We start from the raw sequence: 16751 nt of genomic DNA on the forward strand, positions 1-16751 counted from the left end.
CTTTAGCCAGTGAGTTTGGGTGCTTTACTGCCGTTGTGAGGTCAGAGCGATCGGATTAGCCCTTCTCCTTTATTTAAATAAACCGGAACTGTGACCATGATTAAACATATTTGAAAAGTGGTCATGACTGATTCAGACCTGTGTAGACCTCTCACCTCTCTGTTGCCCCTGAGAGACCTTTAAAAAAAATACAATTTACTCCTACAAGTAGATTCCAGCTTTATGCAAACAAAAAGAGGTGGGACATATCTGACAGGAAGATGTGTTGAAGGTGTGGTGAAACCCATAGAGAGTGATAGAGGCCTCTGGTGGCCAAAAGGGTAAAAACATGGGCAGTGCCATTGAGGGCTTCCACCATTTCCAACTTAATTTACTGATCCCTCCTGGTGACCCTGTTGGAGTCATGTTTTTAAGAAGAAAAATGACTACTTCAAAATGGAGATTGCTTCAATGGCGCTGTCCATGTTGTCACAGACTCTACAATGGCACAGATACAAAGATGAGTCCTCTATCTATCTCTGTGGGTGAAAACAGATTACCCAATTTTCACCTAGTGACAGCCATTGGGGAGTTTGGGTAAGGTGTGTAAAGATTAGCCTAATATAACACCTTGGTGTGCCTGGAATTGATCAAATTCTTATCAAAGAAGGTAGGCTAATGATTCTCTCTGTTTCTGTTAAAATATTTCATCTTCACCTTTCTCACCAGAAGCTTCTAAAAGTATGTCTGATTTCATGCCTTTGTGTATTGTACAAACACTATCATGGAGATGATTGCTCTTTTTGAGTCTGCGTTTGGCACTGTAGGTTTTTGAGTCTCAGCTGTATGCTATGGTTAGTCAATTTTCCTCTGGTGGGATTGTTTAAAGAAACAATTATTGAATTAATCAGATTTATATCTAAATTGAATCAGGGCCATGTTGGGTGTGTTTGATTTGGTAAACACTTCCGTCTGGAATGTTCTTAATTTCTAGAGGTTTCCCCTACCCTTGGAACACAAAGATCATAGTGGGACTCTAGTTAGTTGAATCCAATATTCTGTTTTAAACTTTAGCAATGACTTCCCAAATGCAGAAACAGCCTGGAGTGGAATTCTACCACCAGTATACTGCGTCAGGGCTGGGCTAGGGCTTACTAAGGAAGCAGGACAGCTGGTTGGATTGGTGTGCTCCCTCTCTATTGTTCAACAGCACTGTCAAATGTGACTGAACACGCAAGGACACAGTTTCTCTATCCAACAGGTCAAATTCAAACTGATTGTATCACTATTATGCAATCACCGTCAATGGTGGAGCACAGCAATGAACTGTTTGCTTCTCTAACAAAGACTAGTTAATACAGTGCTGGAGGCGTCGCTACAGACCTTGGTTCGATTCCAGGCTGTATCACAACCGGCCGTGATTGGGAGTCCCAAACGGTGGCGCACAATTGGCCAAGCGTTGTTAGGGTTTGTCCGGGGTAGGCCGTCATTGTAAATAAGAATTTGTTCTTAACTGACTTGCCTATTTAAAATAATGCATTGCTTGAGTGAAGCTTAATGTGAGGATTGTGAAAGATGTACCTTTTGAACAACTCATTCAGATAAACATTCACTCACTGCCCTGGAGTTGACAAACACATTGATAATGCAGGACACCGCTCCAAATGACTAACCTGACATTCAGGAAAAACTAGTTTAGGGTTTATATTGCAGAGCTGTTAACACACAACTGTGTCGCTTTGCTGAATGAAATCCTGGACTCATTCATCTCTTCACAGGGTGCCACAACTGTTACTTAGCAGGTATTACATTAGGAATCTGTTTTTTAAAACAGAAAGGTTGGTGATGAACCGTGATCTGAGTGATTACCATTTTAATGACTCACAATGTATAGTAAAAAAAATGAATATGTAGATGCCCAGTAATTTCACGTCTTTTCTATTAACAGCAAGCAGCTCAGTCATGAGTTGCCCCACTCCTCTCCTCCTCCTTCTCATTGGTATTTATGGACCATGTTCAGGCTTCAAGATATGTGCCTTCAACATCCAGAACTTCGATGCCATCAAATCAGCCAACTACAGAGTGATGCACACTCTGACCAAGGTGACTCTTGTCTTTTCAGAATAATACAGGCTTACAAGAAGAAAACTGTTGCTTTTAGTGAAGAGTGGCTCAAAAGAGAAACTAAGATTTTGTATAATTTCAGCCAGTAGCTTTGAAAACTAGTGCTCACACGCCAAAACGGGTCCCCCGAAAATGTTGCACAATTTAGTGTGATCTGTTATGTACTGCAATTTTTTTAATTTGCAATTTGTATATGTTACGAATTCCAATTCATACAATATGTTCCGAATTTCTAGCTAAGTGCTTAAGATCCTGGACAGCATCTTTAAGTATAGTGTCATACTGTTGTGTAAATCAGTCTCAAATTCATCTTAATAACCACTTAAATGTAGGGTGTCCTAAATAGGGGACCTTCGTATTCAATGTCGTCTAAAATGAGAACGGTAGCCCCTATCCGTGAATAGAGGGTGTCTCCTGAAAGCTGGGGATCTTGGCTTTCCATACGTACCATACAATCTTTGGTCCGGCTAGTACCATATATGGGCATATATAAGGTGTCAGGTCACACCCTATATACACTTGAACAACGATATGTGGTGAAAGCGAAGATTCCAAAGATGATACGGATGTTATTTTTCGGCCTGTGACCTACCATTATCGAGTCACATCCCAGAGAGCCAAGAAGTTCATTTTATACTTCGTTTTCACAAAACAACAAACATCTTACAACATAAGCTTCGATTTGGCCTGTGTTTGAGCTAGGTTCTTACGAACAAAAGTAGCCCCATTATTAAGTTACCAATGTTCTCCGGTAACGTATGGCTGAATTAGAACACCAATGTCCACCCAGTGACCACATCTTAGTGAACAAAATGTGTGGTTAGACTGGGGAGGGGATAAAGTAAAATATGGACAGTCGTGTAGCCAATAAGGTAAGCTTCATAGCTATTTTGAGTAATGCGGCCCATTACTACCGTCATTTTGCATTGGGCGTGCAAAATTATTCAGCCCCTTTACTTTCAGTGCAGCAAACTCTCTCCAGAAGTTCAGTGAGGATCTCTGAATGATCCAATGTTGACCTAAATGACTAATGATGATAAATACAATCCACCTGTGTGTAATCAAGTCTCCGTATAAATGCACCTGCACTGTGATAGTCTCAGAGGTCCGTTAAAAGCGCAGAGAGCATCATGAAGAACAAGGAACACACCAGGCAGGTCCGAGATACTGTTGTGAAGAAGTTTAAAGCCGGATTTGGATACAAAAAGATTTCCCAAGCTTTAAACATCCCAAGGAGCACTGTGCAAGCGATAATATTGAAATGGAAGGAGTATCAGACCACTGCAAATCTACCAAGACCGTCCCTCTAAACTTTCAGCTCATACAAGGAGAAGACTGATCAGAGATGCAGCCAAGAGGCCCATGATCACTCTGGATGAACTGCAGAGATCTACAGCTGAGGTGGGAGACTCTGTCCATAGGACAACAATCAGTCGTATATTGCACAAATCTGGCCTTTATGGAAGAGTGGCAAGAAGAAAGCCATTTCTTAAAGATATCCATAAAAAGTGTTGTTTAAAGTTTGCCACAAGCCACCTGGGAGACACACCAAACATGTGGAAGAAGGTGCTCTGGTCAGATGAAACCAAAATTGAACTTTTTGGCAACAATGCAAAACGTTATGTTTGGCGTAAAAGCAACACAGCTCATCACCCTCAACACACCATCCCCACTGTCAAACATGGTGGTGGCAGCATCATGGTTTGGGCCTGCTTTTCTTCAGCAGGGACAGGGAAGATGGTTGATGGAAGATGGAGTCTGCAAAAGACCTGAGACTGGGATGGAGATTTGTCTTCCAACAAGACAATGATCCAAAACATAAAGCATAATCTACAATGGAATGGTTCAAAAATAAACATATCCAGGTGTTAGAATGGCCAAGTCAAAGTCCAGACCTGAATCCAATCGAGAATCTGTGGAAAGAACTGAAAACTGCTGTTCACAAATGCTCTCCATCCAACCTCACTGAGCTCGAGCTGTTTTGCAAGGAGGAATGGGAAAAAATGTCAGTCTCTCGATGTGCAAAACTGATAGAGACATACCCCAAGCGACTTACAGCTGTAATCGCAGCAAAAGGTGGCGCTACAAATTATTAACTTAAGAGGGCTGAATAATTTTGCACGCCCAATTTTTCAGTTTTTGATTTGTTAAAAAAGTTTAAAATATCCAATAAATGTCGTTCCACTTCATGATTGTGTCCCACTTGTTGTTGATTCTTCACAAAAAAATACAGTTTTATATCTTTATGTTTGAAGCCTGAAATGTGGCAAAAGGTTGCAAAGTTCAAGGGGGCCGAATACTTTTGCAAGGCACTGTATAGTATGTATTTCAGTGGAGGCTGCAGAGGGGATAATGGCTCATAATAATGTCTGGAATGGCATCAAACACCTGGAAACCATGTGTTTGATGTATTTGATACCATTCCACTGTCTGCTCCAGTCATTACCTGTTTTCCCCAATTAAGGTGCCACCAACCTCCTGTGATGCATTTGGTACTTTTTATATAGTTGTGGTCTGCTTCTTTTTGTTTTGTATTTACAGTATAGTGGTGTCCTGTGTATCATTCCAAAGTAGTTACATGTTGTATTTATTTCACACTAGTTTACTGGTATACATTGGATATATTCTGTGTAACTTTGGAGAGGCCACCAAATTCTCACGGCCATTGTTTAAAACAAAACATTTATTGAATATTAAAACATACAATGTACTTGCAGTGAAGCTGCTCAACATTTACATTACCTTTAGTCATTTAACAGACTCCCACCCAGAGCAACCCACAGAAGCAACCAGGGTTAAAGCCCTGCCCAAGGGCACGTAGACAGATATCCTACAGGGTCAATTGGCAGCTTCATTAAATAGTACCCGCAAAACACCAGTCTCAACGTCAAAAGTGAAGAGGCAACTCCGGGATGCTGGCCTTCTCGGCAGAGTTGCAAAGAAAAAGCCATATCTCAGACTGGCCAATAAAAAGAAAAGATTAAGATGGGAAAAAGAACACAGACACTGGACAGAGGAACTCTGCTTAGAAGGCCAGCATCCATGTTTTTGCGGGTACTATATAATGAAGCTGCCAGTTGAGGACTTGTGAGGTGTCTGTTTCTCAAACTAGACAATAATGTTATCTTGCTCAGTTGTGCACCGGGGCCTCCCACTCCCACGCCTCCCACACGGTTAGAGACTGTTTGCTCTGTTCCGTGAAGGGAGTAGTACACAGCGTTGTATGAGATCTTCAGTTTCTTGGCAATTTCTCGCATGGAATAGCCTTCATTTCTCTTTGTTTCTGGCCATTTTGAGCCTGTAATCAAACCCACAAATGCTGATGCTCCATATACTCAACTAGTCTAAAGAAGGCCAGTTGTATTGCTTATTTAATCAGAACAACAGTTTTCTGCTGTGCTAACATAATTGCAAAGGGTTTTCTAATGATCAATTAGCCTTTTAAAATGATCAACTAGGATTAGCTGTTTCCAGCTACAAAGGTAATTTATGACAATAACAAAGTCTACACTGAATTTCGGATCAATTTGATGTTATTTTAATGGACAATCTTTTTCTTTTCTTTAAAAAACAAGGACATTTCTAAGTGACCCCAAACTTTTAAACGGTAGTGAATATCTTTCAACTATGCTGTGATGTTTAACCTACAATTGGAATTTATTGAACAGAATCCACAGATTGTGAGTTGAAGATAAATACTTTTACTAAGAGTATAGTAATTGGCTGACCAGGTCTCTCCAGATCTCCCAGCAATGCTATTTCAATTTTAGATTAATGTTATGCTTTTTCAGCCATCCCTGAACCTGAGACCAGAAAGGGGCTACCTGAGGGCAATATCAAAACAAATAGTCTATTGATTCTGTATCCTCACAACAAAATCTGCAAGGCTGCAGTGATTGTATATCCCAAATATTCAACATTTTGTTGGTGGCAAGTATTCTGTGCAATCATTTTAGCTGAAAGGCATGAAGTCTTGAATCTTGCGTTGTTTTATATATCAACTCATCAACTCACCATGGACCATGGAATCGGTACATCAACTATTTTGCAATCTGTATGACACAGCTGTCAACTTCCTGGTCCTCAAATGAAGTTGGCATACTTTCCTATTTATGCTATTTTTATTCCTCTGTCAGTTTTGATCCTTTATATTGGGCAGACACCAGTTCCCTACCTCCTCCCACTGCCACCTGTTCCTCCATTTTGGGGGTAATTCTGTAATTAATTGGTTGTAATCTTGGATTGAGCATACCTTCCCATACAATTCTGATAACGCCATGAAATACGACTCTACAATTCCAATTTCATTTTAAAACAATACCCTTTTCAAACATTCAGCCATAATATTTATATTTTCAGCGGGATTAAATTGTAACCAGCTCTGTAATGCTTGTTTGAAAAAAATAAATGATTTGAAAAAGGTCTCATTTTCAATTAATCGAAAATGAGACATGGAAATCTGAACAGGAAAAAAGGAAGTTTTTAAACAATGGATTAACTTTTCTTAGTAATCTACATGAGAACCATTTAGGGTTCAAGTAAAACTTTTGTATAAGTGAAGCGTTTATACGTTTTATATTTAATTATCTCAGCCCACCCAGTTCATATTCAATATAGATAAGATAAAGTGTGCCTGTCTCGTTGAGCATCCTAGATAAAGCTAAATATGTTTTGCTCATATGATTTGAGAAATGAATCATCAGGAGTAAGTATTGCCATAAGTCAGTAAACTGAGATATGACTAAGGAGTTAATCAGTGTAATTTTTCCATAAAATGACAGGTTTTTACTTGCAGGATCTTGTCTAATTTTACTAGTTTTCTATTGAAATTCATTGTGGAGAGGTCATTTATATCTTTTGTGATATTAATACCAAGTATGTCTACTTCACCGTCAGCCCATTTTTATAGGTAAACTGCAGGGTAATGTGCTAGTTATATTTTTAAAGATCCAATACGTAATATTATACATTTTATCATAATTAGGTTTTAGTCCAGAAAAGTTATCTAGATCTTCAATGAGACATTGCAGGGATCTAGCTTTTGGACTCGATATAAAACTTGAGTCATCGGCATACATGGACACCCTTGTTTTTAATCTTTGAATTTTTTAATACTCTGTTATTTGAACTGAATTTAATAGCTAGCATTTCGATGGCCATAACAAATATATATGGTGATAGTGGACACCCTTGTTTGACTTCTTTCGATGATTCAAAACTCTCTGAGAAGTAGCCGCTATTTACCATTTTACACCTCTGGTTGCTATACATTACTTTTACCCATTTTATAAGAGGCTCCATGCATTTATAAATAAAATCCAGTCTTTATCAAAGGCCTTTTCAATATCCGCTATAAATACCAGGCCTGGCTTCTTAGATGTTTCATGTTCTATTATTTCTAGTAGTCGCATATTATCTCCAATGTATTGTCTATGTAAAACACGTGTCTGATCAGGATGAACAATACCTGGTAAAACCTTTTTAATTACACGTGGTCTGGGGTTGTGAGGTTGGTTGGATGTACTGCCAAATTCTCTAAAATGACATTGGAGGCAGTTAATGGTAGAGAAATGAACATTCAATTCTCTGGGAACAGATCTGATGGACATTCTTGCTGTCAGCATACCAATTGTACACTCCCTCAACATGAGACATCTGTGGCATTGTGTTGTAACAAAACTGTACATTATAGAGTGGCCTTTTATTGTCCCCAGCACAGTGCACCTGTGTAATGATCATACTATTCGGACACTTTGGAGAGGTTAAAAGACTGTCCCCTGACACCTCCACACTGAGAGAGGTTAGTATTGTGGAAATTGTGTTTTTATAGCGACCAATAACTTTCAGGCTTATTCAATATGTAATAGCAGTGGAATTACCTTATTTACATACTTTGGAGAGGTTGAGGGAACACTTGGCGATGTCCCTTGACCACACCTGAAATGTCTGAAGTTCTAGCTGTTGTCTATCAATCCCGGGTTTTTTCCCGACGTTATTTTTTAACTTGTTGTGGAAGGCATCTGTTTCCAGGACTATTCATCAATAATTGACTTATAGCTTGTCCATGTGAAGATGACAAAAGAAATAACATGGTTGGTTTGTGTGCTTGATTCTATCTATGGTCTTACCATTTCCTTATCTCTCAGGTGTTTTCTTTCCAATGATGCCAAGTTGATGCATGTTCTTATCATTAAAAGCAATTACTTTTGGTTATTTCTATATAGGAGGAAATGTACATTTTTGCCATTAAATTTTTTTACTTACTTCAAGCTCTTTGCAGACGCAAGATTTGGCGTGTTGCAAAGTCGTTTTTCGTCACAAGGGGGGGCTCCTTGGAATACACTTAGACATACTGTTTTACTACCCGAAAATGTTGACATGTTGCATAATTTCTTCTGCAGGCATGGGGTTAGTGTTGTCGCTTGGTTCCTTGATCTGATCTAAAGGCTATTCATCATATTAGCCTATTTTGCCTTGATAACCAAATATAATTTCAGCAACTGTTTAAACCGTAAACCAAACCACAAGAATCCACGCCAAAAGGTATTTTGTTTCGGGGGTAATAACTAGTGATTTACAGACTATTGTGAAATGGTATAATTAAGTGATAATGCCCTCGAAGCCGGTGTTTGGAGGATATATTGGCATGGTTCGTCTTGGGCCGGCAAACTGTGCCAATATATCCTCCAAGCACTGGCTTCGAGGACTTTATCACTTTTCTACAATGGGTTACCAACATAATCAAATAATGATGTACATATTTTCATGAATTTAATTATGAATAAATTCATCAAAATATTTCATGCTTCCACAAGATAGTCCTGACACATCTAGGGTTGCTACCCAAGCCAACTGGTCGTTTGTTCTATCGGTTCTGTTGCCAGAGAAGTGACAGTTATTCAGTCTTTTTGTTCTGTATCAATGGACACGACCCAGTCATTCGTTCTAAATGTTCTATTGCCATACAGGCTGGTACTGTTCTTATCCTTTAGTCACGTCAAACAGTGAAGCCAGAATAACAACAAAGTATTTGTTTAAGCTGTTTTCTAGTGACATTTTATTTGGATACATCTATAACAATGAGCTAATGAGATGTGATTTCACCTGGCATAGAACATGTGCTCTGTCTGAAGGAAACTGTTGTTCAGGAGCTAGCCAACAACACAGCTAACACGGAGGCTGGAAAGACTGCAAATTAGCTGCACTTCATTTCGTTTTACCTGTTTTCTATTGATATTTCTTTGTATATATTTGCAAATGTATTATTTTTTTTTTAACTATCATATTTACATAACTATTCAGACCCTTTACTCACTACTTTGAAGCACATTTGGCAGCGATTACAGCCTTGAGTCGTATTGGGTAGGACCCTACAAGCTTGGCACACCTGTATTTGGGGAGTTTCTCCCATTCTTCTCTGCAGATTCTCTCAAGTTCTGTCAGGTTGAATGGGGAGCATCGCTGCGCAGCTATTTTCAGGTCTCCAAAGATGTTCAAGTCTGGGCTCTGGCTGGGCCACTCAAGGACATTCAGACTTGTCCCGTAGCCACTCCTGCATTGTCTTGGCAGTGTGCTTAGTGTCCTTGTCCTGTTGGAAGGTGAACCTTCACCCCAGTCTGAGATCTTGAGCGCTCTGAAGCAGGTTTTCATCAAGGATCTCTCTGTACTTTGCTCCGTTCATCTTTGCCTCAATCCGGACTTGTCTCTCAGTCCCTGTCGCTGAATCCGACACATTCTAAAACACTGTGCTAGTGCACTTGAAGTCTCATTTACATAACTAACTGCCCTAAACGACCATTTCTGGTCACAAACCTTCCCTTTTAAAGCTGCAAGAAATGTCACTAACAACATGGAGGAATAGTAATCAGACGCAGAAATAGGACTTTTGATCACCGAAGTGGAAGTCAAACAAGCCATACTTTTGGAGCCCTCAGCAATGGCTTGTCAAATAAGATTTTTTTTTAAAAATATTGCTTGGGAGCAGGTTAGAGCTGTGGTAACTTCTGCCTCATCTGAGTGCAGAAACAGTTAATGAAATTAAAAAGAAATGGTTTGATTTGAAAACATGCAGCAGCAACAACAACAAAAAGAATGACCCACAAAAGGGGTTAAGTACAACAGGAGGAGGGCAGAGTGACTCTTCACTGTCTGCTATGGACCAGTGCATTTGGAGCATAATTGGAGAGACCTCAGTGTCTGGCATCATTTGTGATGGTGATACTGAGGACCCTCTCCTAGACCCTAAAGGAATACCAGACAAACCAACTGATGGTAAGTCGAGATTTATTTTCGCAACCATATTCAGACATGGACCACATCTAAATATTTTTTTCTTGACAATAAATATAACAAAACATAAAATCTTCACAGAAGGGTATCCTCTTTGGCGAGCGCTTCAGCTGCGCCTCATGATGCAGTACTGAAACAACGAGGAGATCAACACATCAATTCTTGGACTCAAACAGCAGCTGGAGGATGTATGCAACGGCCTGAGAGAGAAATGCATCATTGAGAGAACTTGTTGATTGTGTCAAACGTGAGACAAATTCTGGTGAAATGTAAATGCGTTTTCCTTGTCAATTTGATTACAATATTTGGAAGAACAGATACCTAAAACCGTTGTATGATATTGACTCTGGTCCTCAGTGCCAGGGCTATGGGTGGTGGGGAAACGCTCCCTGTCAGGCATGGGCTCATCAGGTCTGGGTGGATCATTCAGTGGAATGCCATTTTTTTTTTATTGCAATGTTGTGGAGCACACTGCCAGCCTTGATAATGTAGCAAACCTAAAAAGGAACTTGCATATTGTATTACATTCATGTAATGGCATTTGAAGGAATGTAATTTCAGAGGCAAACCTTGCTAGGCTGGTATTGCAGTGTGCCTCCTGTCCCAGACAAGCACAGCCAGTGCCCTTTCAGCAGGCCTATGGTGTGCTCCACTGTTCTTGTGCATGCGCGGGCTTGGTTGTACCTTGCCTCTTGTTGGTTTGTGTGAGGGGAGTCATCGGCCATGGTTTTTAATGGGTAGCCCCAGTCTCCTGCAGTTATTAACACAACATGCAGATATTGTTTCCCAGTAGAGGTCTATCATGACAAATAAAACATAAGCCATCCATCCTCAACAGCTCCTTCCTGGAGGTTAAGGCTGACTGAACTGAATGAGTCATGTGTCCCATCCGGCCATTTGGCCACTACATTCAACAAAGCCAAATGTGAATCACCGATGACCTGCACATTGACAGAATGGAAACCTTTTCTGTTGAATTTGTTTAATGATGGTGCTTTTATTGCGATGTGGGTGCAGTCAATTACTCCAAAACGCATTGAGAAATCTAGCTATGGTATGGAAATCCCTTTTCACTCTGGCCTGTTGCACAGCAGTGTATGGAAACTGGATGTATTGTGGGGTCAATGAAATAATGCCATGAAGGACTGCAGGAAATATTCATCTCGTTGTGTAATGCCAGACCGATCCTCAATCTCCCGCTTGAATGTTCCTGTGGCCAAAAATCCCAGGGTGGAGAGGACTTTGGTATGCACTAGGATGCAATTGGTGTATTTCGTCTCCCTTTCTAATACTGGAGAGAGTTGGTTGCAGAGATACAATAAAATATGCCTTGGAAAAGAAAATCTACTAATAAGCCAATAAGTCACTCTCAGGAGAAAAAAATCCACACGCTCATTGAAAACACGCTCCCTGCGTAATGCAGTTTGTGCCAGATCCTCCAGAAATGCAAGATTTGCAATTTTGGACAAGTCACTATGCCTCAGTGTTGCCTTTTATATTATTTAACTGGTTTAACTAAATTGCCTCCAACCTTTACATTCCACTCTCTTTCTAATTGACTTTATTATTAAATGGTTTCATGTTTATGAATTCGATAGAACCCTGAGAACTATTAGTAGTGTCTATAAAATAAATACATGAATAAACTATTGATGTATTCATCTTGTTTGTTCATCATTTCTGATTTGGTCCAGAATGTCAACCCTTTCTCCATTTGGTGGATGGCATTTCATAAGCAGTTTGACTTTTCTACCACAAGGTGTTGTGTGTACGCACGGTCAGAGGTGTGCTTAAATTTACACACATTCTCAAGTATAAGTACAAATGGATAAATCCCACACTTTGCTTAAAAGATCACACGCATGGTTTACAAACATTCCTGTTCATACGCAACATTGATAAATGAGGGCTCAAGTTTCCTCCAGACGTGAAGTGTGGCATTCAGGCCAAAGAGTTCAATCTTGGTTTCATCAGGCCAGAAAATCTTGTTTCTCATGGTCTGATAGACCTTAAGGTGCCTTTTGGCAAACTCCAAGCGGGCTGTCGTACATTTTTACTGAGGAGTGGCTTCCGTCTGGCCACTCTACCATAAAGGCCTGATTTGGTGGTGTGCTGCAGATATGGTGGTTCTTCCATCTCCACAGAGGAACTCTGGAGCTCTGCCAAGAGTGACCATTGGGTTCTTGGTCACCTCCCTGACCAAGGCCCACCTCCCCTGATTGCGCAGTTTGGCTGGGCGGCCTGCTCTAGGAAGAGTCTTGGTGGTTCCAAATTTCTTCCATTTAAGAATGATGGAGGCCACTGTGTTCTTGGGGACCTTCAATGCTGCAGACATTATTTTTTTGTACCCTTCCCCAGATCTGTGACTCCACGCAATCCTGTCCCGGAGCTCTACGGACAATTCCTTCGACCTCATGGCTTGGTTTTTGCTCTGACATGCACTGTCAACTGTGGAATCGGTCTGTGCCTTTCCAAATCATGTCCAATCAATTTAATTTAAAAACAAGTGGACTCCAATCAAGTTGTAGAAACATCTCAAGGATGATCAATGGAAACAGGATGCACTTGAGCTCAATGTCGAGTCATAGCAAAGGGTCTGAATACTTAAGGTATTTCAGTTTTATTTTATTTTAAATACATTGGCAAACATTTCTAACCCTTTTTTCTTTTTGTCATTATGAGGTATTGAGTGTAGATTGAGGGGAAGCAATTAATGTAATCCATTTTAGAATATGGTGTAACAAAATGTGGAAAAGGTCAAGGGGTCTGAATACTTTCCGAATGCACTGTATATCCATAAAAAAAATCGTCGTGATTTCGACTGGCTGAGAAAAGCTGCCTGTCGGCTTCTTCCCGTCTTCTGATACGTTCATTACTATGCAACAGCTAGATCGAATTTGAATATTGAAACAATGTTGCAAGTGTCGGAGAGACAGACAATTATTATTATTTTAAAGATAATGTCTAAATGCTTTTTATAGTGGAGCTCGAGTTCATAAATTGCCTGTCTGGGCTGAGGAGACAGTGGATTGAGCAGTCTGGTGGAACAGAATAAACAAGCATTTTAACGACATGGCTTTAGCGGGCGATAATTTGTGAAATAGATACCAATTGGAATGCGGTTTTAACCAATCAGCATTCAGGATTTGATCCACGGGTTGTATTAGGTGCTGTAGACAACTAGCTAGCCATGTGCTTTTTTTTTCTCATGACTAAAACATGCCATTTTATTTTTTATCTGAAATGGGAATGAATATACCAGCAGCAGGTCACTCGGATAGTGTTTTAGGTTACACTGGCAATTATACAAATATTTGCCAGGGCATATTCTTTTTCTTTATAAATATGATTATTTCACATGATAATGTAAGAAGCTAAAAAGGCTACTGTAGCCAGGCTAAAGCTAGCTGCTACTACTACCAAGGGAAGGCGACTCTTCCTTGCTTTCACAAAATGAGAAGACAAAAATAACAACTTTGCTATCGCCCCCTTGTGATTGGGACCGGCGAGGCTATCATGTTACCAAAAAGGTGTCCGCTGCACCAAAAATCCCACTTCACCTGTACGCATGTAGATCAACAGAGTGAAGCGTGTAGTAGTAACCTTTTAGTCCACAGCTATATAATCTAGTTATTTTTCAGTGATTGTTAGACATTCATGCTCTGACCTTGTTGGTTGATTGTCCACAGGTTGTGTCTCGCTGTGACATCTGTCTCCTTCAGGAGGTAAAAGACCTACAGGGCAAAGCCACCAAAGCTCTGTTGGGGAGACTCAACAGATACAGTACTAGGTACAGTAGAATCTATATACTGTAACAGGTATCTAATACTCTACCAGATGCACCGTTCAATCATTCACGCTAAATAGTTGTATTTGTTTGATTCCTCTTTGATTGCTTTTGCTCCCTGTAAAGTGTATTGAGGCTTTTGTTAAATGCACTTGAAATAAATAGATTTGAGTTATAAAGAAATTCTTGATTTATGCTAGACTTTTTTTCACTTAATTTATGGACTCCGACCCCTTTTGTTCATTTTGTCTTAGATATGATGACCAATATCACTATAAGTATGTTGCCAGTGGAGGTCTGGGGCGGACACCTGAAGACCAGGAGCAATATGTCTATCTGTACCGGTAAGAGAGACCATTATTTTTACATTATATATTTGAATCCTGAGCTGACTAGGTGAAAGATCTGTCGATGGGCCCTCGAGCAAGGGACATATCCAGATCGACTTACAGGAGCAATTAGTGTTGTGTCTGCTAAATGACTAAAATCTGTATATATTTCAGAGCTCTTACATCACATTCATTTACAAATGCTATTCTCATGATGTAAATTTGCAATCATTTAAAACCTCCTAAATATGCTGCCTCCCCTGTCCTACTCTTTAACTATCTGTCACCCTGCTTAACTTTAAGCCCAAGTAAATGATGCTATAACTAAATGCCTCTCCACAGGAACGAGACTGTGGAGTTGACAGATAGGTACCAGTACGCTGACAAAAAGGAAGGGGGTGTGGATGCTTTCTCCAGAGACCCCTTTGTTGTTAGATTCCAAGCCAAGGAAACAGGTTGGTTCTTTTTAAGTTCATGAGAATTGAAATTCAATCTGTGCTGTTTTGATAACTAATGATCTTCCTCTGAACAGTGATAGGAGACTTTGCTCTGATCCCACTGCACACTACGGCCTCTGACGCAATCAAGGAGATTGACAAGCTTTATGATGTCTTTGAGGAAATAAAAAGGAAGTGGAATACTGAGGTGAGACATGACAAGACTGGGAGAACAATTTCAACTACCTGTTGGTGTTTTTGTTTGGTTATAGTAAGATAAATTAAATTACTGTTTTATCTGTCATGCTATATTATCCACATATCTAACCTACACCAATGTAATGCCACTGTGTCCCATAGAAAGTGATGTTCCTTGGAGCCTTCAATGCTGGTTGTGGGCACATGACAAGGCAGGACAAGGCAAACATCAGACTGTTCTCAAACCCTGGATTCTTCTGGTTGATCGGGGACAAGGTGGACACCACTGTTGGAGACCTCACCAGCTGTGCCTATGACAGGTGGGTGGAAATTAGAAAATGAGCTACACTTAAATTATACATTCCTTGAATTAGGGATTATTTTGATTATAGACAATCTGCATTGATGGATACAATAACATATTACTATTCAGCTCTATTGACTTGACACTTCGTTTTTCTTAGGATTGTGGTACACGGACAGCCCTTCTTAAAGGCCATCAAACCTTATTCAGCTCGGGTCTTCAACATCGCCAAGGAGTATAAACTCTCAAAGGAAATGGTAATACTCTTTTCAAACAATATTTTATCATGTGTTTTAGCGTTTCAAACCCTTTTCCATCTCAAAAAGCCCCCAGGAAAAGCTGCACCATGCCAGGAATGCCAAAGTTGTCTTTTTTAATGTATTTTTCTTCTGTCATAGATATCTTGACACAGAATAAACTCAGTTTGTGATTTCAGGTTCTGGAAGTGAGTGACCACTTCCCTGTGGAAGTGGAGCTGAAGACTAAATCGTCGGGGCAGCTTCAAGCTCAGATTCAGCCTCTCCTCCTAATCGCAGTCTCTGTCATAACCTACGTCCTGCACATCTTACCTTCGACCAGTGTGCTGTGAGGAGGACTGAGGGCCTTCTCTGAAGTATGAACCATAGCAATATAATTCATTCTATGGTATTTACATCTAAAACTTCCACGAGCAGCTCGTCCTCTCATGCAGGGGTTCACAAACCTCTCTTCGGGGACACCTAGACGCTTAAGAATTTTGTTGTAGCCCTGAACTAGCTAATCTGATTAATCGAATCAAGGTCTTGATGATTAGTTGACAAGTTTAATCAGGTGTGCTAGTATAGGGAACTGCTGGGGGTCCCTGAGAAGAGGTTTGAAAACCACTGCTCTAATGCACAGTGATGATTACATCTTTGGCTGGTCCCCTTGAGATTGCATGAAGATTTAAGACATTAAGAGGCAGCAACATTATCACTACATGAGTTAGTTGATGGCAAAATCTCCTTTTTCCCAACATATCTATGAATTTGCTCTGGTGATAGGTTACTGATCCCCATTTGCGCTGACATCCTGTTTCAGGTATTTGACTCACATCTTGAATGGAAGGCTACAGCTTCCTGAAGCCCCCACTTCTGTCAATAATCTTTTAATAACAGAGAAATAATTATTATACTTTGTAAATGCATAGTTGTAAATATTTCAAGTTACATTTTATAGGTTAAGACATTCTATAATAATGTGGTTTCAACATTGTCACTAAATGTGTTTAAAATGTTCCATGCCTGTACTGTACATATTATTTGAATAAAACGTATTGAAAACTA

The 16751-nt window shown here is 40.0% G+C and overlaps 1 protein-coding gene across 2 annotated transcripts; it reads left to right on the forward strand.

The window, feature by feature from the left end:
* The first annotated feature begins 217 nt into the window (after positions 1–217).
* On the forward strand, positions 218–16751 carry LOC110532283 (deoxyribonuclease gamma). Of its 2 annotated transcripts, none has more exons than XM_036988220.2 (9): positions 218–238; positions 1928–2082; positions 14082–14182; positions 14434–14523; positions 14851–14963; positions 15041–15153; positions 15306–15463; positions 15608–15704; positions 15884–16751. In XM_036988220.2, exons 1-9 carry the CDS (start codon positions 223–225, stop codon positions 16034–16036), a joined length of 996 nt encoding a protein of 331 aa, XP_036844115.2. In that variant the 5' UTR covers positions 218–222; the 3' UTR covers positions 16037–16751. The 2 variants fall into 2 exon arrangements, with proteins under 2 accessions (XP_036844115.2, XP_036844116.2); XM_036988221.2 differs by lacking the exon at positions 218–238 and adding an exon at positions 326–649.

Source organism: Oncorhynchus mykiss, chromosome 9 (genome assembly GCF_057628025.1).
Source record: "Oncorhynchus mykiss isolate SJ-2025 chromosome 9, ASM5762802v1, whole genome shotgun sequence".
Classification (NCBI taxonomy): domain Eukaryota; kingdom Metazoa; phylum Chordata; class Actinopteri; order Salmoniformes; family Salmonidae; genus Oncorhynchus; species Oncorhynchus mykiss.